We start from the raw sequence: 22,561 nt of genomic DNA, 5'->3' as shown, positions 1-22,561 counted from the left end.
AGAAAGCAGGCGCTGTGGAGCCCGGTTCCTTTCTTCCCCGGGGATGCGTGGAGCCCTGACCGCTCCTGCTGTGCCCTTCCTCCCGCCCGCTCACTGACAGACACTCGTGGAAAAAGCATATGCACCAGTCTCCTGCGACACACCTGCTGTAACTCTAATGACAAGGTTAGAACAGAAACCTAAAATAAGAGGATAACATGTAAATACTGTGTTATTTAGCCTACAGTACAGTAATCTGGATACAAATGATAAGGGAGAGCCACGTTTCCTTTCCCCCACGCTGCCTCTACTTGCCTACATTAGACCGGCCTTCAATGCAAATCTTAACCTCCTGAGGAATTAGAGAAGGCTTAGGAAGAGTCAAAGGTGGTTCGTCTTCTGACTTCTCCAGTTTGCGGCTCTCTGGCGCCGACCACCTCCTCTTCCTCGTGGCCGCGGGCTTGCTGGGTTCTATTTTGGTGAGGAAGGGCGCTGCAGGCAATCCCATTTTCTCTGGAAACTTCAGTTCGCCATTCTCAGAGAGCATCTGGGCACTCCCCTGGTTGATTCCGTTTTCCTGCTCGGCATACCTGTGTCTGCTGCCCGCCAGGCCGTCGGCCTTTGAGTGCTTCAGCAGGACGCTGGCGGGATCCACGGGCTGGCCCTTTTTAACAGAGCCGTTCTTCAGGTTCTTGAGGGTAAGCGAGATGCACACATCCCCAACTGAGAGTTTGGAACACGGCAAATCAAAGAGCTGGCTGGTTCTCTCCGGACAGCAGGATGACCAGCCCTGTCCAAACACAAAAAAAGGATACTCTACCAAAACTTCAACGCTGACCTGTGGAAACAGGGAGAGACAGAGAGAGGAAGGGGACAAATGAAAACATTTTATTCTTGTTTGATTTTATGCGCACACACACGTATGAACTCACACATACACACATAAACACACACAGGCCGAATGGGGGAAAAATGACTCAGTTTGCAAACCTCCCTCTCCCCCAGTCACACCCTATAAATGAGGCTCTTCAGTTTGGGTTGTACCTGTACTTACCATAGACAGAAGCCAATGAAAAGACCATCAATATTCAAAATATTCCACCAAGTGTTAGCTCTATAGCTGGTCTCTGTTAGAACCAGTCAATCAAACCCCAGCAATGACAGAACACCCACTTAGCTTTCAGCACCGAGCTAGGCTCTGCGGGTGGCTCAGAAGCCCAGCATGGTCTTAGATTTTATGAGCTCAATGGACAGCTGTTATTATCATACAGGACACGACTAAACAGGGATCAGAGTGAGACTGTAGGTGAGTTCCAAGAGGCAGGCATGATGTGTTTATCATTGAGTCCCCAGCCCTTGAAAGGATGCTTGGTGGCAGGGCACAGTGGCTCATGCCTGTAATCCCAGCACTTTGGGAGGCCAAGGTGGGTGGATCACTTGAGGTCAGGAGTTCAAGACCAGCCTGGCCAACATGGCGAAACCCTGTCTCCACTAAAAATAAAAAAAAATTCGCCAGGTGTGGTGGCGGGCACCTGTAATCCCAGCTACTTGGGAGGCTGAGACACGAGAATTGCTTGAACCCAGGAGGCAGAGGTTGCAGTGAGCTGAAATCATGCCACTGGGCCATCTAGCTTGGGCCACAGAGTGAGACTCTGTCTCAAAAAAAAAAAAAAAAAAAAAAAAGGTCAATTTTCAATGTCCTTTCTAGATGTAGTAGACTAGGTAATTTGGACCAACCCTCCTTCTGAGGACAACTAAAAACTCTGAACAAAAATGTAAGCAAACAAATAAATTTAAAAACTCTGGACAAAATGTTTAAACTTTTTTTCTTATAGTACTGGACAGCAAATAAGATAGTAAAAAGGCCAGGTGCGGTGGCCCATGCCTGTAATTCCAGCACTTTGGGAGGCCAAGGCGCATGGATCATCTGAGGTCAGGAGTTTGAGACCAGCCTGGCTAACATGGCAAAATCCCGTCTCTACTAAAAATACAAAACTTAGCCAAGTGTAGTGGCGGGCGTCTAGAATCCCAGCTACTCAGAAGGGAGAATCGCTTGAACCCGGGGGACGGAAGTTGCAGTGAGCCAAGATTGCACCACTTTATTCTGAGACCAGCCTGGCCAGCATGGTGAAACCCTGTCTCTACTAAAAATACAAAAATTAGCCAGGTGTGGTGGCAGGTGCCTATAATCCCAGCTACTCGGGAGGCTGAGGAAGAAGACTTGCTTGAACCCAGGAGGCAGAGGCTGCAGTGAGCCGAGATCGCAGCACTCTACTCCAGCCTGGGCGATAGAGCGAAACTCCATCTCTCTGTCTCTCTCTCTCTCTGCCTCTCTCTCTGTCTCTCTGTCTCTCTCTCTCTCTCACACACACACACACACACACACACACACACACACACACACACACACACAAAGTCCCTGGGTTGGATCAGGAAAGCATGATGGCCCAGGCAGTTGAAGCTGGTGTTAGGGGCCTGTTATCTCCTGAAGACACCTGAACATTCCAAAGTGGAGCAGTTGGGAAACCAACTGGACTTTTGATAATGTTAAGAGCATAGGGAAAAGGTAATGAAGTTCAGGGTACATCAAGGGAGGGTGCTCTCTGGTGAACCCCATTCTTTTCAGTTGTGACCCCAAAGCACTGTCCCTTAGAGGTGACAGTGAACCACAAGCCAACAGGCCTTTCAAGGTCTCAAGCTCAGATTTGACTCATCTGAGTTCCTAAAACTGGATTAAGGTCTTGAATTATTTTCACAATTTTGCAAATAAAAGCATTCAATTTAAAAAGGGGAAGTGGTGGTCATGAGGAGACCAGATAACATGTATAAACACTAATAAAATATCAGATCTTAAAAACAGATGCTCCAGGGCTTCTCATATAGAGTCATACATACAGACTTTACAATGACTATGCTTACAATATTCAAGAAGATTAAAGACAGCTTGAGAATTTTGATAGGAAACTAGGACCTGTTTTTAAAAGATCCATGAAGCCAGGCATGGTGGCTCATATCTGTAATCCCAGCACTTTGGGAGGCTGAGACGGGGATGATCACTTGAGGCCAGGAGTTTCAGATCAGTCTGGGCAACAAAGTGAGACCCTGTTTCTACAGAATTAAAAAAAAAAAATAGCCTAGTGTGGTGATGCACGCCTGTAGTCCCAACTACTCAGGAGGCTGAGGCAGGAAGATCTTGAGCCCAGGAGTTAGAGGCTGCAGTGAGCTATGATCGCAAGATGCACTCCAGCCTGGGCAACAGAGTGAGACCCTGTCTCTAAAAAAATTAATTAATTTTTAAAAAGATCTATGAGAATTATAGAATTAAAATATACACCCATTGAAATCAAGAATGCAATGAGTTTTCCAGTTGAATAGACGTGGATTAAGAAAGAATTCATGAAGTGGATTCTCTAATTAGAGCTTTAGAAGAGACTCCACAGAGTGAACATAGAGACAAAAAGATGGTTAATATGGAGGAGAGGGTAAGAGACAGATAAGATAAATTGAGAGGGGCTAAAAGACACACAATTTGAATCCTAGGAGGAAGAAGAGAGGGGAGGTAACAGGGCAGAAGTAATATTTGAGGAGGTAATGGCTAAGAATTTTCCCACACTGAAGAAGGATAGTAAAACAGTTTCAAGAAGGCCTAGCTCAAACAGGAAAAATAAAAAGAAATCCTCACTGAGGCAGATGAGAAATAAATTGCTATAAATCAAAGACATCTTGCAAACTACACAGGAAAAAAATATCATTAAGTCTCTAGAACAGGCTGGGCATGGTGATTCATGCCTGTAATCCCAGCACTTTGGGAGGCCGAGGCGGGTGGATCACCGGAGGTCAGGAGTTTGAGACCACCTCGGCCAACATGGTGAAACCCCATCTCTACTAAAAATATAAAAATTAGCCGGGCATGGTGGCAGGAGCCTGTAATCCCAGCTACTTGGGAGGCTGAGGCAGGAGAATCGCTTGAACCCGGGAGGCCGAGGTTGCAGTAAGCCAAGATCATGCCATCGCACTCCAGCCTTGGTGACAACAGAGAAACTCCATTAAAAAAAAAAAAAAAAGCCTTTAAAACAAAATACATATTACCTCCAAATAAGCAACAACTGAACTCACACTTTACATCTCAACAAAAATAATGGAAGCCAGTAGACAATGGAAATAATGGAATATCTTTACAGTGCTAAAGAAAAATAATTGCCAATTGAGAATTCTGTATGGAGCAAAAAGGTCCTTCCAGAATGAAGGCAAAATAGAGACACGTTCAGACAAACAGTAACTAAAAGAATTCACCATCAACAGATCTGCATTACAGAAAATACTAAAAGGTATTCTTTAGGTAGAGAAAAAACAAATCTAGATTGAAGTTTGTACAGGGAGGAATGAAGAGGAATGAAAATGGTAGATATGTGGTAAATCTAAAATAATATTGGCTATATGTAACAATATTTAAAATATTCTGTTTTTTTTTTTCTTTTTGTGAGAGGGAGTCTTGCTCTGTCGCCCAGGCTGGAGCGCAGTGGCACGATCTCGGCTCACTGCAATCTCCGCCTCCCGCGTTCAAGAGAGTCTCCTGCCTTAGCCTCCTGAGTAGCTGGGACTATAGGCACGTGCCATCATGCCTGGTTAACTTTTGTATTTTTAGTAGAGATGGGGCTTCACCATGTTGGCCAGGATGGTCTCGATCTCCTGACCTCATGATCCACCCGCCTCAGTCTCCCAAAGTGCTGGGATTACAGGCGTGAGCCACCGCGCCCGGCCTCTGTTGGATTTTATACACATGCAGACACACAAAACCACACATGCATAATTGAAGTACCAAAAAAACTTTAAAAGTAGTAAATTTCCACGGATTGTGGCTTTTCTACTTCATCTTTTTTGTCTCCTTTGTTAACTCTGATTGATACAGTTGTGATACACTTCTAGAATGACAGAGTTTACTGGATCCACACAAGGCATGTTTTTAGAAGAGACAACTAGAGTACATTCATATGGCAGCCTGTAAGCATGAACCCATACACCTGCGTGTATTACTGGGGGGAAAGTTTCATTGTTCTGGGCTAGTTTTATAATGTGAAGCAAGCTAAAAGTTTTTGAGTGCCTACTCTCTGTCAAGCTCTCAGGTACAAACTTTACAAAAAGTATTTTGTTTAATGTTCACAACAGTATTAGTATGGAATAGTATAGATATGCCAATTTTATAAATTTTATGAATAGTCACAGAGAGATTAAGTCACTTGCCTAATGTCATAGCTATTAGCTGATGGGTTTAGGATTTTATCCCAGTCTTTGGCCCCCAAACCCATTTTCTTTTTTCTATGCCTCCTGACCTCTACCCTTGTGAGCAAAGATATTACAATGCCACCAAAAGAGATGAACTCAGCATTACCACTACCCCGCAACAGTGGTGAATATTGCCTGAAATAAGTAGGATCCAAAGGCATGAGCTCATGGGCTTGTTCCATGGTACAGATAATTGTGATGTAGTGTCTGCCTTATAGCCACTCATACAATTCTAGTTACCCTGTACAAGTGTGCGACACTATTCAGTTTCAAAACTACATTTACATCACACACACAAACATATATGTGCATATACACATAGACAAATACACTTACAAGTGACTGTATCAGATGGGGATACCCACTGTATTCTAAGTAGGAGGACCGATCTGGAACTGGCTCCACAGATCCTCTCCCAAACCTTTCAGAGCCATTAACAACACAAACTGAACAGAAGGAAACCAATCCCACATCAAGTGGAGATTGTTTTGCTGTAAATCCAAGTTGTAAAAATAAAACTCTCAGGTGTTAATATCTATCTCGTAAGACTCTCTACCAGAGTTGCGGTTTGCTTATTCTTGCCCATCACCAGGCAGAGGTAATGTGACATTCAGAAGACCAGAAACCTTATTTCCAAACATGTCAGCCTCTTTTTTGGTTCTGTGTGTTCCTGGATAACTCCCTGCCTCTTTGTTGGCAGACGGCCGGACACCTACCCATGGAGAGGCCCTTGGTGTGTGAGCCACATTATACACACTTCACAGGGCAGGCAATATTTAATTTTCTGAAAATAACATCTACTACGTGTTCACAGATAAACCTATCTGAGGATTTCCACGTTACCAAGTATCTGTAGGCTCATCAAGAAATGTCTACAAGCCCTTTATAACAGGTACTATAATTGATTACTGCAAAAGCCAGGACACAGATGCTCATGTTCCCCACTAAAGACTTCCTAATGTTGTTGGACGTTTTAAACTCTTTCATTATTTTCACATCTCAGAACTCCAAAGACACCACTCTTGTAATCCCAGCACTTTGGGAGGCTGAGGTACAACTGTGAAATAGCAAAAGAACGAACATAACTAACTTCATTTTTGTTTAAAGGGTTTTACCCTTTCCTGCATGTAGGCTAGGATAATTTTATAGCACCGAGATAATATACACAAACAACAATCATGTACTTTTAGAAACTAACTCTGGGATTAAAGGGGAAGTATAAAAACAACTAACTATATATTGTTAAAGACTGATAGGAGTGGCTGGGCACGGTGGCTCACGCCTGTAATCCCAGTACTTTGGGAGGCCAAGGCAGGTGGATCACCTGAGGTCAGGAGTTTGAGACCAGTCTGGCCAAGATAGTGAAACCCTCTACTAAAAATACAAAAGACTGATAGGAGCATTGTGACCTGACCAAGGACAAAGAAGTTCCCAACCTTCTCGAACCCTCACTGGTGCCCAAATGTCTACGGTCCTCAGTTGCCTCGATACCAACCTCCTTGTCTCCCCCATAGCCCCCTTCCATAAAAACCCTCCAACCAGCCTAAAAAATTGGAGATGGTACTTAATTTTTTACAAATTATTATTATTATTTCTTGAGATGGATTCTCGCTCTGTTGCCCAGGCTAGAATGCAGTGGTACAATCTTGACTCACTGCAGCCTCTGCCTCCTGGGTTCAAGCGATTCTCCTGCCTCAGCCTCCTGAGTAGCTGAGACTACAGGCATGTGCCACCACACCTGGCTAATTTTTGTATTTTTCAGTAGAGATGGTGTTTCGCCATGTTGGTCAGGCTGGTATCAAACTCCTGACCTCAGGTGATCCGCCTGCCTTGGCCTCCCAAAGTGTTGGGAATACAGGTGTGAGCTACCGTGCCCGGCCTGGAGATGGTACTTTAGAAGCCTAGCTCATCATCTTCTCAACTATGCTGGCTTTCCCAATAAACCTGTGTTTCCTCTCACCAACCTCATCTCTCATATTTGGCTTTTGAGTGGTGAGCAGCCAAACCTAAGTTCGGTTACAGAGGCGGGAGGGTCACTCGAGCTACTGCACCACTCCAGCCTGTGTGCCAGAGCAGGACTCTGTCTCTAAAAACCAAACCGAACCAAACCAAACTCCAAACCTCCAAAGACAGGCCTTAGAATTAAATGCTGTGGTGTGAACCATAGCTAGAATAGCCTACCGAAAAATTCACGAGAGAAAAGTGATGGAGAGAGAGAATATTTGAGATGTGCACTAAAATAAGATGATGTTAATGGATTTTTTGTTTTGTTTTGTTTTCTGAGACAGAGTCTCGCTCTGTCTCCTAGCTTGGAGTGCAGTGGCACCATCTCAGCTCACTGCAATCTCTGTCTCCTGGATTCGAGCGATTCTCCTGCCTCAGCCTCCTAAGTAGCAGGGATTACAGGTGCCCACCACCACCCCTGGCTAATTTTTTTATATTTTTAGTAGACACGGGTTTCCCCATGTTGGCCAGGCTGGTCTCGAACTCCTGACCTCAGGCGATCTGCCCGCCTCAGCCTCCCAAAATGCTAGGATTACAGACATGAGCCACTGTGCCCACCTGGCCTGTTAATGGAATTTATGTTAACCTAGATAGGCTTGGGAGATTCTTCTTTAATCACTTCAAAGCCTTCTCTTTGCTTCTTTTTTGCCTAAATTCTGCCTTTGCTTCCTACCAAAGGAGCTGTGTCACCCTGTGAAAAGATGCCACGACCAGCTATTAGCTGGGTCCATGAAAGCTGAGGTGGGAGCAGATTATTCAGATAATCTGATCATTGTAGGCACATATTGGATAGCCTGCCAGCCCAATGCTAGTTTTCTCCTCACTAATTAGTGTGAACTATCTAGACAATGCACTTTCCCCTGCTTGGGGTCTGAATGTATGTGAAGGAAAATAACTTTTTTTCCCTTTCTTTGGTGAAAGTTAAAATCTTGTTGCACACATCTCAAATAGGTACACTCATGTATTCATAGCGAATCTATTTTTATTTTATAATTAGGTGTGTCATAAGGATATACACATTCTTAAAGGTTAACTGATCATTAACGGTTAATGAAGAAATCTCACTGAGGGATTTTTCAGTAAGAATATATATAATCAAATCGGTTGCTTGCAATTCCCTTGGAGAGGAGCCTTCTCCATCTCAAAACATGCTGTCAGTGCCAGCGGGGACTGGTTTGGATGTGAAACAGAGACGGTGTGATTTTGTAGGATGATGTCATCTTCAACTGGAACAATAAGCCTGTGAATTCCTTGAATTTAAGACTCATATGGGTGTTCCCTATGATGCTGACAGCTTCAAAATATTGTTATTATTATTATTATTTTTTTGAGATGGAGTCTTGCTCTGTTGTCCAGGCTGGAGTGCAGTGGCGCCATCTCGGCTCACTGCAACCTCCACCTCCTGGGTTCAATCACCTCCTGGGACTACAGGCATGACCCACCACACCTGGCTAATTTTTGTATGTTTAGTAGGGATGGGGTTTTACTATGTTGGCCTGGCTGGTCTTGAACTCCTGACCTCAAGTGATCTGCCCGCCTTGGCCTCCCAAAGTGCTGGGATTACAGGCGTGAGTCACCGCGCCTGACCTCAAAATAATATTGAGTGTTCCTAATGACACACGTCAGGCTTTGCAGCTTTAATAAAAGTTCAACAAGTACACACCAAGCACCTGCGAAGTGTCAGGAACCTTAGAAGAGCAGCTATGGGTTAAGACCTAGTTTCTTGCCTCCCACGAGGAGACAGAACATACATACAAAACAAAACACAAGAGCACATCTGGACACCAGTGACCACGCTATCTGATGATGTCCACTCAGATGTCAAACAGGCAACTCAAACTTAAAGTGACCTAAAACACATCAGACCTCCCCATGTGCCCGTGCCCGGTGGCCATCCCATGTTCTTCCCCATCTCCATAAATGGTATCCCATTCTTCTGGCTGTTCAGTCAAGGACCCGGGAATCACACTTCCTTCTGCTCTTTCTCTTACATCACATACATCCCAATTATAAGCAAACTGTATGGGTTCCTTTTCCAAATGCACCTAGAATGAGACTATTTTTCACTACCTCCACCACCTCTGTCCTGGCCATGCTGCATCTCACTCGCTCAGTCACCATATGCAAGCTTGATGTGCTCTGCATGTGCACCTTACTCCCTACACCATAGCAACAGTGGTCTCCTTGCTGGTCCTTTAACCCCACTTGCGCCTTCCATCTGGGCACCTGCTACTCTCTCCATTCATTTGGAATCTTTTTTGCCTCACGTACTGTTGCCACCCACTCTCCTTCTCAGAGACAACTCCCCTGACAGCTCTATTTAAAATAACAACACTCTAGTTTCCATAGTTTCTCTTTTCTTTTTTTATTTTGAGATAGGGTCTTGTTCTGTTGCCCAGGCTGGAGTGCAGTAGCATGATCATGACTCACTGCAGCCTTGACCTCCTGGGCTCAAGAGGTCCTCCTGCCTCAGCTGCCTGAGTAGTTGGGACCACATGCATGCACCACCATGTCCAGCTAATGTTCTGTTGATGATGATAATGATGATGATTATGTAGAGAAGGAGTCTTGCTATGTTGGCCAGGCCGGTTCCAAAACTCCTGGCCTCAAGTTCCCTCTTGCCTTGGCCTCCCAAAGTGCTGAGATTACAAGCATGAGCCACCTAGCCTGGCCCCTTCTCCTCTTTATACCAGGGATCCCCAACCCCCAGGCAATGGACCGGTAGTAGTCGATGGCCTGTTAGGTACTGGGCTGCACAGCTGGAGGTGAGCGACCATTCCCAACTGAGTTCCACCTCCTGTCAGATCAGTCGCAAGCATTAGATTCTCATAGGAACATGAATCCTATTGTAAACTGAGCATGCAAGGAATCCAGGTTGCGTGCTCCTTATGAGAATCTAACTAATGCCTGATGATCTGAGGTGGAACAGTTTCATCCCAAAATCATCCCTGTCCCTCTTCCCATCCTGTGAAAAAATCTTCTTCCATGAAACCAGTCCCTGGTGCCAAAGGGGACTGGTTATCTTCTTATGCATTCCTTTTAATTTACTTGGGTGAGACGGGCTGATCATGAGGTCAGGAGTTCGAGATCAGCCTGGCCAACATGGTGAAACCCTATCTCTACTAAAAATACAAAAAAATTAGCCAGGTGTGGTGGCGGGCGCCTGTAAATCTCAGCTACTCAGGAGGCTGAGGCAGGAGAATTGCTTGAACCCGGGAGGCGGAGGTTGCAATGAGCCGAGATCGCGCGATTGCACCCCAGCCCAGGCAACAGTGCAAGACTCCATCCTAAAAAACAAAACAAAACAAAAAAAACCTGAAAGAATAGTTCTGTTTGCCTTCTGTATGGAAAAACATTGCAATGGTACAACTAGACAACAGGGGGCAATAGAGAGACTGCCTGTCTTTTTTTTTCCTTTTTCTTTTTCTTTTCTTTTTTTTTTTTTTTTTTTTTTTTTTTTACCAGCCAGAACTAAAGTGGGCTATGGCCTCCACCAGGGAGAGGAGCAGAGCTTTCTCCAGGTTGTGGCTCACCCGCTAACAGGGAGCTTTCTCAGCGGAGCCATAGCCACCTCACCTTGTCAGATGCTGAGGTCATCATGATTTTATTGAATCATATACTTCAGTTATTTTCTCTCCACTCTCGTTCCTGCAGCTGTGTTAGTAATCATTAAGTCATTTTATGATCTTGCTGGGGTTCCACACATTTTTCAGAATGGTTTCTGATGAAATCTCAATGAAAATAAACTCATGGGAGCAGTACCACAGATAACCAAAGCATGTTACATAACGCCAGACAGCTCAGTAGAGCCCATTTTTTTCATCCAATAAATATATCCTGTTTCAAACACACTAAGCAGTATGTAGGGTAGCCTTTATAACTTTTCTTTCTTTCTCTTTTTTTTAGATGGAGTCTCACTCTGTTGCCAAGGCTAGAGTGCAATAGTGCAATCTTGGTTCACGACAACCTCTACCTCCCAGGTTCAAGTGATTCTCCTGCCTCAGCCTCCCAAGTAGCTGGGATTACAGGCGCCTGCCACCACACCAGGCTGATTTTTTGTATTTAGTAGAGACAGGGTTTCATCACGTTGGTCAGGCTGGTCTTGAACTCTTGACCTCAGGTGATCCACACACCTCGGCCTCCCAAAGTGCTGGGATTATAGATGTGAGCCACCGTGCTCAGGGATGGCCTTTGTCAGCTTGAGGCCCCTCTGTCTTTCATCTCTGGATGCACTGTCGCCAGCACCTCTTGCTTTTGAGGGTGGACTGCCTCCCACCATCCTCCACTCTTTCCCTTCCTTTTCCTGCTGCTGCCAGCAAGCCCATTTGCTCATCAGTGCGGCTATAAGAGATCTGCCTACTTCTTCCCTCCAGCCCCCTCAACTGACTCCTCTAAAACCATCACCTCCAACTCCCATTTGGGATGGAGGAACCAAGACAGGGAGACAACACAGACTCACTACTGGGCTCATAATTATTTATTCAGTGTCACCTTCCTAATCTGACTAAGTGACTGGCTTTTAAGAAAAATTTTAGCTCCTCTGTATGAAAATTCAACAAAATTCCTTTTACCACTTAGTCAATAACTACTGTATCTAAACACTATGCACATACACACATATTTATGCTGTTTGATTGTATATTTCAATCTTAGATTGGTGCTATGTCTATATACACACATATGTACATATCACCAAAAACAAGATAGAAAGAAAACAAAGCGTCTGTTGTTTAAATATGTCTCCCTTTTCCTTCACAAGAGTCCCTGTTTTCACAAATTGCGAAGGGCATCTGTTTCACAAAACATTTTGTCGTGACACTATCCCAGACACACAAATTTCGCTTGTTGCTGGGAGCAATGAAATCTCTCATAAGCTCGATTTCAGTGAGTATGTCTTGTTTTTGGTGAAATTATTAAATTGGGTATTCTTTTGTCTGCAAGTGAAATTCTCAGTCTTGTTTTACCTGTAAAGGCCGCTCTGCTCTCCTGGAAGGCTAGTCTGCATGGTTACGTTCTCAGCATGAAAAAAATCAGAAAACCCTGTCTCAAGGATGAAGGGGGTAAGCGAGAGACCCGTTTACTGCAATGTTTAAAAATCATTAATAAAAACAGTCAAAACTCTTTGGCTGAGTGTAAGAATCTCTGTGAGTGTTCTATTTAAAACACTGAATCATGTTCACGCAAAGCCTGACTCAGTCCTTGGTGGAAGTGTTTCAGGGTTGTTCAGTAAACCCACACCCTAGCACCGGGATGCCTCCTAACACAAATCCCAAATTAAAAGCTGGGTTTTTCTCACACGTGGTAGCGTGGCTCACAGAGTTCCCTTGTGGGAAGGCCCTGTGGGGAGGCTCAGGGCTGGCCAGGAAGGACACAGTCCAGCGAGTGACCACAGCAGCTGTGACACGGAAGCCCTTAGGCACACAGGTTCTAGCTCACTTGCCTTCCTTTTCTGGGGCCTTAAAATGTGTGCCTTAGGCAGGGCAGAGTGGCTCATCCCTGTAATCCCAGCACTTTGGGGACCTGAGGTGGGAGGATCACATGAGCTCAGGAGTTCAAGACCAGCCTGGACAACATGGCAAGACCCCATGTCTACAGAAAAATACAAAAATTAGCTGGGTGTAGTGGTGTGTGCCTGTGGTCCCAGTCACTAGGGAGGCTGAGGTGGGAGGATTGCTTGAGCCTAGGAGGTCAAGGCTGCAGTGAGCTATTGTGGTGTCACTGCACTCCAGCCTGGGCAATAGAGCAAGACCCCATCTCAAAAAAAAATGTGCCTTAAAGAACAACATAATATTCAGTGCTAAAAAGAAATGAGCTATCAGAGCAACAAGAAGACATGAAGAACCTGAAATGCATATCGCTAAGTGAGAGACGCCAGTGTGAAAAGGCGACATACTAGATGATTCCAACTGCATGGCATTCTGGAACAGTCAAAACTCTGGAGAGAGTAAAATGATCAGTGGGTTCCAGGGGTTTAAGGTGGGATGTGGGGGACAAATGGTTGATGCATAAGGGATTTTTAGGGTGGTACAGCTGTTCTGTATAATACTGTAATGCTGGATACATGACATCAGAAATTCATCAAAAACAGCATGTACAACACAGAATGAACTGTAGTATGACTATGGACTTCAGTTAAAAATAAGGTATCAGTATTGGCTCATCAATTGTAACCAATCTATCATACCAATGCAAGATTTTAATAACGGAAAACTTATGTGTGTGGGACCTCTCTCTACTTGCTGTACACCTACAACTGCTTTAAACAATAGTCTTTAATTTTTTTTTTTTTAATGCTATAAACAACAATGGTTGGAGAGAATCAAAACATATAAGATGACCCAGTTGGGAGCATGTGTAGCACATAAAGTTTAAAGCAGAGCATTTTTCTCTCTCTTTTTTTTTTTTGGAGAGGTACAAAGACCCACAAACAAAAATGCGGTTTGACATAGTTTCTCTGTTGGAGCCTTTCCAGCATCAGAACAGATAGGAAGTGTGTGTTACCAACAACTGCGGCACAAATCCAGGGCTGCGCTCTGCACACAGGGCAGTCACCAACTATCTATTTTTTGATACGTTAGGATTCATCGCCACCAAGCTCGGCATGTTCAATGTTGGCAAGTGGGTCTGCCTTGGCTGCAAAGGGACTGACTCTACAAGCTCATGTGCCGCCTGCATGAGGGCCTTAGCTATTTTTAGGTACCAGCTAATCCATTCAATGCATAATGCTACCATCGATGACTCACAGCTCACAGCAGTCAAGCTACAAAATAGTAGAATGAAAGGAAAGCCATCGGTAGACACCCAGTAAGTACATCATGATAACAACTGCTGTACAAGCACACACAGGCACACTCACACCCACGCCAGGACAGTCGGGAGGAGGAAATGGCACTGAATATTAAGCAGCCACCAAGTCAGGGAAGCAGTCACCTCAGGAGGTGCTGGGAAGCGACAGACGGCCCTAATAACACACAGAGCCTGGCATTTAGGAAAGAAGCAAAGGAACGTGTCAGCCCAGAGCACTTTACCAATAAATTTTACAACTCCACTGAGCAAATGCTGTGTACTCTTCAGAGAAGCTGAACCTAGGAAGGGTGAAACAGAAGGATGGGATAATATAGAACGTCGCCAGATGGAAGCCAAAGGCTCCCTGACTGGGGCCATCCTGGGTAGGGCTGTCCCAGTGGACACATCGCTAACAGTCTCTTGCAGAAAAAGAAGAGCCCGGGAGCCCTTGTTTCTGCATTGGTTGTCTTACCTATCTGCAGGGCTGCAGCACCAATGCATCCCTCACGTCCAGTTCATGCTCAGAAATAAGACTGATACGCTTATGCAGGCTGGCATGACATCATTCAGCCTTACAAACAGGAACGGCGGGAAGGGTGCTCTCCTCGGCCACTCGCGGGACTCCACCCCGAGGATTACAGGCAGGGTAAAAACGGCTTATTGTGCTTGTTGGAAAAGTTCAGCCTCTTTCTAGACTTTCATCAGCTGCCTCTCCTTCCAGAAATGCTTTTTAGAACATGAGGCCTTTGATTTATTTTTCAGCTGTGAATCACTTTCTCAGGGCCAGAGCCATCGAAGTTGAAGCAGGGAAGGGAAAACTAACATTGCACAAGGTCCCAGTGCTACTGACGGGTGAGGGATACGTTCAGACTCAGCTCTCTTCAGGGCCAGTTCCTGCATTTTCCAAGCATCTAACCTACTTCCTACATAAGGAGGAGGTGCGAAGCCCCATCCTTCTTTTGAGTCGCATTGGCTCCCACGTTGATGCTATCGCTTGGGGGGTCCCATCTGGGATGCGCCACAGATTTATGGCCTCAAATGTGGAGGATATTAAGTGGATTATATTTGGCAGTGAGGCTCAAGGGAAGTGATTCTGTCATCCTTTGGGACTCTCAACCAGAATCAAGGCATGCCAAAGTAGCAACTCTCTTCCAGGGTGGGGAACGTGCTATCACCTTTCACTGAAGAGGAAGGAGGCTTCCTTTGGTGCACACAGTAACAATGGACAATACCTGGCATTCCCCTTTCCTCCTACAGTATCTAGGTGGGGGCCTGGGGGATGCATAGACGCTTTGCCCAAGCGAGAAATGCTGCACCGGGCAGGGCAATGCCACAGGGATAGTGACAAACACGGAAAAGCATTTTTCTCCTACATTGCCTTGTCTGGAGCGTCAGCTAGGACAATGCTGGGGGCATTTTTCCACAGTCTTAATGAGGAATTCAGCCCCTTAAAAATAATCCCCAAACTAAAACACCCCTCAGTTTTACACGAGATGGCTTTAGTTCCACGAGGTCTGTATGCCGCTTAGCATGAGGTTCATGCTAAGAGGCATACATGAACATGTTCATCTTAATACCCTTCTTGGTTTTTGGTTAACTGATGCTAATCAATTTTTACAAGGGCTGTGCTGTTCTGGAAAGTATAAAAGTGAAGCATTAAAGAACCGAGCAGTCTCGAGAGATTATCTCCTATGAAGAATCATATGTGGCCGGGTGCCGTGGCTCACGCCTGTCATCCCAGCACTTTGGGAGACCGAGGTGGGTGGATTGCTTGAGCCCAAGAGTTCCAGACCAGCATGGGCAAGATAGTGAAACCCTGTCTCTACAAAAAATACAGAAAATTAGCTGGGTATAGTGGCACACACCCATAGTCCCAGCTACTGGGGAGGCTGAGGTGGGAGGATCAATTGAACCCGTGAGGTTGAGGCTGCAGTGAGCCAATGGGCCCACCACTGCACTTCAGCCTGGGTGACAGGGCAAGACCCTGTCTCAAAACAAGCAAACAAATGAACATAACCACCACCGCCCCCCACACACAAAAACAAAACTCATTTGCCTGGTTTAGAGAGGAGAGACCTGCAGCTCAGAAAGGTGAAGTAACTTGTCCTGCCAGAGACCCAAAGCCGCACCTCTGGGTCTGTCACCACCATACCGTATCACACGGCTTTCCCTGGGGGTGTGATGTTGGGCGGGGGGAGGTCTTATGAGGTCAGGCATCCTCAAGAGTCTATTCATGCAGGATTTCTGCCTAGAGTCACAATGCCATCTGTTTTGGAGAAAACCATCTCTTCTTCCACAACTTCCCCAATCAAATTTGTGATTTTGCTTAGTAAGCTCAACCATTTGCACATTTCTGAATTTCTCTGTGGGTGCGGTGTCAGCGATGCCTAACCCGTTGAGAAGACCAGGAAGATTCTTCAGGCTAGAGGAGAAGAGCCCTCAGGAGGGCACTGCAGAGGGAGAGAAGGATGTAGCCTTTGGAACCTCAATTAAGTTCAGATATGAATTATCTCTCTCCCTCCCATCTCCCCCTCTCATGCTCTCTGTCTGAATCTCCGCTGACTCTGAACCTGTCACTTGTGGCAAACACAGCTGGTGGAGTATTTTAGCTGCGATGATGTCAGCCGATTTCTGATAGGCTCCTCGGTAAAGTGACAAATCATTGGTTGCGTCAGGGCCTTGCACTTTTGTTTCTACACCGTGAAGCCCTAGCTGCCTTTTCAGCAGGTCTCAGCACACTTGCCTTTCTTTGCAGACGCCCTTCCCGGCATGCAGCACAGCCATGGGGGCCCGACCCCACAGACCTGCGAACAGGCCCTGACAACACTTCTACCTGCTCGTCTGCACCCTGGCTATCAGGAGAGGGACTTAGTGATCTCACTATGGGAAAAACCATGAGAACAGGGCTCTGACTTCATGGAGAAGCCAATTTCTCTTTCATTCAATCAATACTTTTGCAAAGTTTGGAGTAGGGAAAAACACACCTAGATTCTTCCCCCCCATGAACAGAAGAGGGCTGTAAGGGGCTGGGCGCGGTGGCTCGTGCCTGTAATCCCAGCACTGTAGGATGCCGAGGCGGGTGGATCACCTGAGGTCAGGAGTTCGAGACCAGCCTGACCAACATGGTGAAACCCTGTCTCTACTAAAAATACAAAAATTAGCAGGGGATGGTGGTGTGCGCCTGTAATCCCAACACTGTAGGATGCCGAGGCGGGTGGATCACCTGAGGTCAGGAGTTCGAGACCAGCCTGACCAACATGGTGAAACCCTGTCTCTACTAAAAATACAAAAATTAGCAAGGGGTGGTGGTCTGCGCCTGTAATCCCAGTTACTTGGGAGGCTGAGGTAAAAGAATCACTTGAACTCAAGCGGCAGAGGTTGCAGTGAGCCAAGATCACCCCATTGCACTCCAGCCTGGGTGACAGAGTAAGACTCTGTCTCCAAAAAACAAAAAATAAATAAATAAAAATAAAAATAGAAAAATAAAATAAAAATTAAAAAAAATAAATAAAAAATGAAAAAATAGAAGAGCCTGGGCTCTGTGGAGGCTGCCAGGCCTGCGAGGTGTAGCCCACAGCTGAAGTGTCTGCCTTCGTTCTCAAGCTGAAGGAGATGCTGGCCGGCAAGGAACCAGTCGTGTTTCTAAACAAAACCTCTTTTCACACTTGCCTCTGTTCACAAAAATGTTTTAAGGATTCTAAGTACCCTGAAAAGCAATGACTTTTCGCTCATGTTTATTTTCCGTGTTTCACCTGGGGTCTGTGAAGAGTCAACTTTGCTCACGGCAGTGCATTTTCTTTCTCCTAGTACCCACCCCTCATTCATGCAGGAAGTGAACAGCCACTACAGAGGGCTGGTGAGCTCTATTATTATGTCATTTATTTAAAAATCCTGATTTTTTTTTTTTTAAATCAAATCTTTGGGGAAATCTTTCTTGGGCCCTTCCAAAGACTGTAAACCCACAGTGACATCTCATAATACAAAGAAAAGTATTCAGGGCTAAAAGCTCTCGTCAATGCGGGGCCCTGACTTTGTGCAAGCCCCCACATCCTGTCATTCAGGAGCAGTTCTGGAAAACTGATTTGGTCTTTTGCTCACTTGGGCTTTTAAAAAATGCTCAAAAAAGCCAGACATGGGGACTCGTGTCTGTAATCTCAGGGCTTTGGGAGGCCGAGGTGGAAGGATTGCTTGGAGCCCAGGAGTTTGAGACCAGCCTGGACAACACAGCAAGACCCCATCTCTACTAAAATGTTTTTTACTTTTTAAATTAGCTGGCCATGGTGGTATGCACCTGTGGTCCCAGCTACTAGGGAGGTTGGGGTGGGAGGATCGTTGGAGTCTAGGAGGTCAAGGTCACAGGGAGCTATGATTGCACCACTGCATTCCAGCCTAGGAGACAGAGAAACACTGTCTCAAAAATGAAAAAAAAAAAAAAAAAGCCCAAAATAATTCAAACCATTAATTACTTTATCTTTTTTTCTTGTTTTATTTTATCTGAATGTCCCAAATAGCAGCTATTGCATGACTATTTTCTTTTTTTTTTTTTTTTTTTTTTTTGAGATGGAGTCTTGCTCTGTAGCCCGGGCTGGAGTGCAGTGGCCGGATCTCAGCTCACTGCAAGCTCCGCCTCCCGGGTTTAGGCCATTCTCCTGCCTCAGCCTCCGGAGTAGCTGGGACTACAGGCGCCCGCCACCTCGCCCGGCTAGTTTTTTGTATTTTTAGTAGAGACGGGGTTTCACAGTGTTAGCCAGGATGGTCTCGATCTCCTGACCTCGTGATCCGCCCGTCTCGGCCTCCCAAAGTGCTGGGATTACAGGCTTGAGCCACTGCGCCCGGCTGCATGACTATTTTCAACTCGAGCTGGAAGGAGGCTCTGTCCCATTTGAGTGTTTTCAAATCCTCGATGGAAACACTTGTAGAAAGTGAGCTCGATAGCCAGGAAAGCTCTCAGCTGCAGGCTGAACCTGCTGGACTCCCAGCAACTTGGGCAGTGAAAGAAACGGGCTGTGGAATAAATGCATGTAATCGATCTAAGAACCTGGAAAAGGGTGGATTGAAGGAGCCTGTGGAAACTAAGACAGCTAACCATACTTCAAGTGACTCATCTTGGCTACAGATGACTTTACCCCAAGCCCAGCAGGTCACCTGGGACAGCCCTGACTTCTCAGATTGTATTAACCATGCTTTTACTTTCTGATGCTTTGATATTTTAGGGTCTTGCGGATCCCAGAGGTATAGTCTCTCCCAGGATTAGCTAATTCCTAGAAGCCTGATTTTCATATGCAAACCAACCAGTCCAGAGCCCACTCCCCAACAGACTCCTATATTGGTCCATCACACTTGGGGCTAACGTTTTTTTTTTATTTTGTCTGAGACAGAGTCTTGCTCTTTGGCCAAGCTGGAGTGCAGTGGCCTGATCTCGGCTCACTGCAATCTCCGCCTCCCGAGTTCAAGCAATTCTCCTGCCTCAGCCTCTGGAGTAGCTGGGACTACAGGCGCCCACCACCACGCCCAGCTAATTTTTGTATTTTTAGTAGAGACGGAGTTTTACCATGTTGGCCAGGCTGGTCTCGAACTCCTGACCTCTGGTGATCCACCCGCCTCAGGCTCCCAAAGTGCTGGGATTACAGGTGTGACCCACTGTGCCTGGACCTTCCACCTGTATCGATCACCCCAGCACCAGCCGCCAGACAACAAGGGACAGCCCCTATGCCCCAGAGCACACTGGAATTATCCACTCTAGCCAATCCTAAACCTGTTTATCCTGCCTCATGAAAACCACAATAAAGGCTGTTGTCTGCCATATTTCCCCTCACTCTCTCTGCCTCCTGACCCACCTGGTGCTTCCCCAGGTGCCCCCCACTTTATGGTGCTCTACACTTCTTGGTGTAGAGTGCCCCTTCCTCTCGGGATCAGAGAGTATAACAAATTATCTCATTAAAGAGAGTTGTCTCCTGATCTATCTGTCGGCCTTATCATACCTAAATAATAGTAAGACATTATATATATGTTAGAGACGGGGTCTTGCTATGTTGCCCAGGCTTGAGTGCAGTGATAGTCACAGGTTCAGCCATAGCTCACTACAGCCTCGAACTCCTGGGCTCAAGTGATCCTCCTGCTTCAGCCTCTGGAGTAGCCGGGACCAAAGGCATATACCACTGCACCCAGCATCCATTTTAAAACATGGATGTTGCAATGGGATGTGATTGCTTCAGCACCTAATCCACTCACTCCAGCGGCATCCTCTGTCTTTTCCTGGTAGGAAAAAGTGCAGAATGACCGCTGGAAGGACCTGAAGTCCAGCAGCCTTTCCTAATCGGGGTTCCTCATCCTGACCACAGAATTCAAGAAACAACTAGGGTGGTGAGTTTCTGAATTGTCTCAAGGACTCCATAACTAGCCCCACTTTCCATGCATGGAGATCAATTCATTACACACAGCAGAGGTCATGGGGAAGTGGGGCTTATTTTTTCTAGAGAACGCAGTTGGGAAAGGCCGAGTCTAAGGTCTAGGTGTACCTGAGAACCCTTAATCCTGCCTCATAGAAGCAATTCGTCTTGCCAGGAGATGACGATGGCGTTGCGGTGTGGTGTCCCATCCCTGTGCCACCCGGGCCAACATTACCTGGGCTCGGTGCTCCCCGACGGCGAACTGTATCACGGCCACGCCCGGGCTATGGCTGTCTTCGATCCTCTCCACGGTGCTAGAGTCGATCTTCAGGTCGTTGCTTATCTCTGCGCTCTGGATGAAATCTTCTGTTTTTAAGTCTTCCACCTTCTTTAGCTCCCCGTTGGCCAACTGGATGATGGAGCCTTTCATGAAGTAGGGAGGCAGAGTAGGGGGAGCCGCCGCCGGGGAGGCCACGGACTGCACCACGGGCAGGTGGATCTGGGCCTGCACCATGGCTGGGTAGGCGGACTGGGTGACCAGGGCCTCGGGGTTGAAGTTCTCGCTCTTGGGAAGGGCGGTGGTGACGAACGTGTGAGGCACTGCAGCAAACTGGGGGGATGACGTGACTATGGCCGGGGCTGCCCCCGACGCTTCCATGTCAGTGCTGCCCACCGGGATGAGCAGGGGCTGTGTGCCGGGTATCACCAGGTGCTGGGGCAGGCTGCCGGCGTAGGTGATTGCTTGCTGCTGGCCGCTCAGGTAGCCGATGACAGGGGGTTGAGTCCCTGCGTAGAAGGCCGTGGCTGGCAGTCCCACCGGGAGTGGCTCTGAAGCACTGTGTGTGGTCTGAATGACCGTGTGGGGTGAGAGCGCATAGGACCGGTGGCCAGGCTTCCCTAAATGCAGGCCGCTTTTGTCGTTGAGGGTGGAGGGGGAGGCCTCGCGATGAGTGGCCTGTTGCACCTCCAGGTCGGCCGCGGGCGTGTTGCTGTTGGGCAGGACCATCACAGAGGCCCGGACCCCTGAAGGATCACGACTGCTGTAGTCTGAGGGGCTCGGGTGAACCACCACGTGCCTGGACTCGTACGGGTGAGGAACCGACTTGCCACCTGCCTTGCCCAAGCCCAGGTCGGCCGAGGACGGGGCCCCGTACCGCCGGCTCTTCTCCATCTCACCGTTCAGGACCTCCTTGGCCTGGATGGCCTGCTGCAGCCGGCTGCTCTCAGCTTTCTTGGTGGCCTCCCGAGGGACAAAGTGGCTGCCAGAGTCGGCGTATTGCATGACGACCTGGGAGGGGGGCCCCAGGGTGAGCGTGTGTGGGATCATCGTCTGATGGGGGTGGAGGTGGACGGGGATGGCCGGAGGAGAGGCGGTGCGGCCGGTGCTCTGCGGAGAACTGGAAATGTGGACGTACTGGTTCTGCTGGGCGGGTGGGGGGGACCCCGGGGTGATAAGCCCTGGAGCCCTGCTGAGGTGGTGCTGCTGCTGCTGCTGCTGCTGCTGCTGCTGCTGCTGCTGCTGCTCAGCCTTGTGTCCCGGCGTCTGGCTCAGACTGCCCATGTTGGCCAGCAGAGTGGAATAGGCCTCCAGCTGGGAGCGCTGGGATGGAGTGGTGGCCCCGGCGGCCGAGGCCACCGCACTAGTGACGGGGTTGGCGGCTGGGGGGATCAGCTGTGACGGGATGAAGCTGGCGTAGGTCCCACTGTATTGGGAGGACCCAATGAACTGGAAGGTGTGCGGCAGGTGAGCGTACTGCACGGGGGACACCGGGGTCCCCGGCTGCGGCGTGGCGTACGCGGCGGGCAGCGTGGTGGCCACGGGGACAGACCTGGGAGCGCTGGGCGGGGAGTAGTCCAGCCCTGTGGACAGTGCTTTGTGTAAACCTATTCCCTGTTGTAAACCAAGCTCCACCGAGGTCCCTGCCGGCCCATGCCTCCCGCCCCCGTGGCCCCGGCCACCAGGGTTGCCCGGGAGCCATGCTGTGCCCTCCACCCGGTGGTTGTCGCTGGGCAGGGCAGGGGCCTTCTCCTCGGAGGACCGGCTGGTGGCGGGGATCTCGCGCTTCTTGGGAGGCAGGCATTCGTTGCTCCGCTCTTGGTTGGATTTCATTTTTCGCCGT

General features: G+C 47.5%; 1 protein-coding gene across 1 annotated transcript; it reads right to left on the bottom strand.

The window, feature by feature from the left end:
* Positions 1–286: 286 nt before the first annotated feature.
* On the bottom strand, positions 287–22,551 carry LOC105482485 (ataxin 1). The gene is made up of 2 exons (XM_011742618.2): positions 20,677–22,551; positions 287–817 (listed from the first exon to the last, which is right to left on the bottom strand). Exons 1-2 carry the CDS (start codon positions 22,549–22,551, stop codon positions 287–289), a joined length of 2,406 nt encoding a protein of 801 aa, XP_011740920.2.
* Between the last annotated feature and the right edge of the window lie 10 nt (positions 22,552–22,561).

Source organism: Macaca nemestrina, chromosome 5 (assembly GCF_043159975.1).
Source record: "Macaca nemestrina isolate mMacNem1 chromosome 5, mMacNem.hap1, whole genome shotgun sequence".
Classification (NCBI taxonomy): domain Eukaryota; kingdom Metazoa; phylum Chordata; class Mammalia; order Primates; family Cercopithecidae; genus Macaca; species Macaca nemestrina.
Note: the sequence above shows the minus strand (reverse complement) of the source record. Positions and strands in the feature narration are given on the sequence as shown.

Coding starts and splice junctions, on each gene's coding strand:
- LOC105482485 (XM_011742618.2), bottom strand. CDS start 22,551: ATGAAATCCAACCAAGAGCGGAGCAACGAATGCCTGCCTCCCAAGAAG. Junction 818..20,676: donor TCGGGGAGCACCGAGCCCAG/GTAATGTTGGCC, acceptor CTGTTTCCACAG/GTCAGCGTTGAAGTTTTGGT.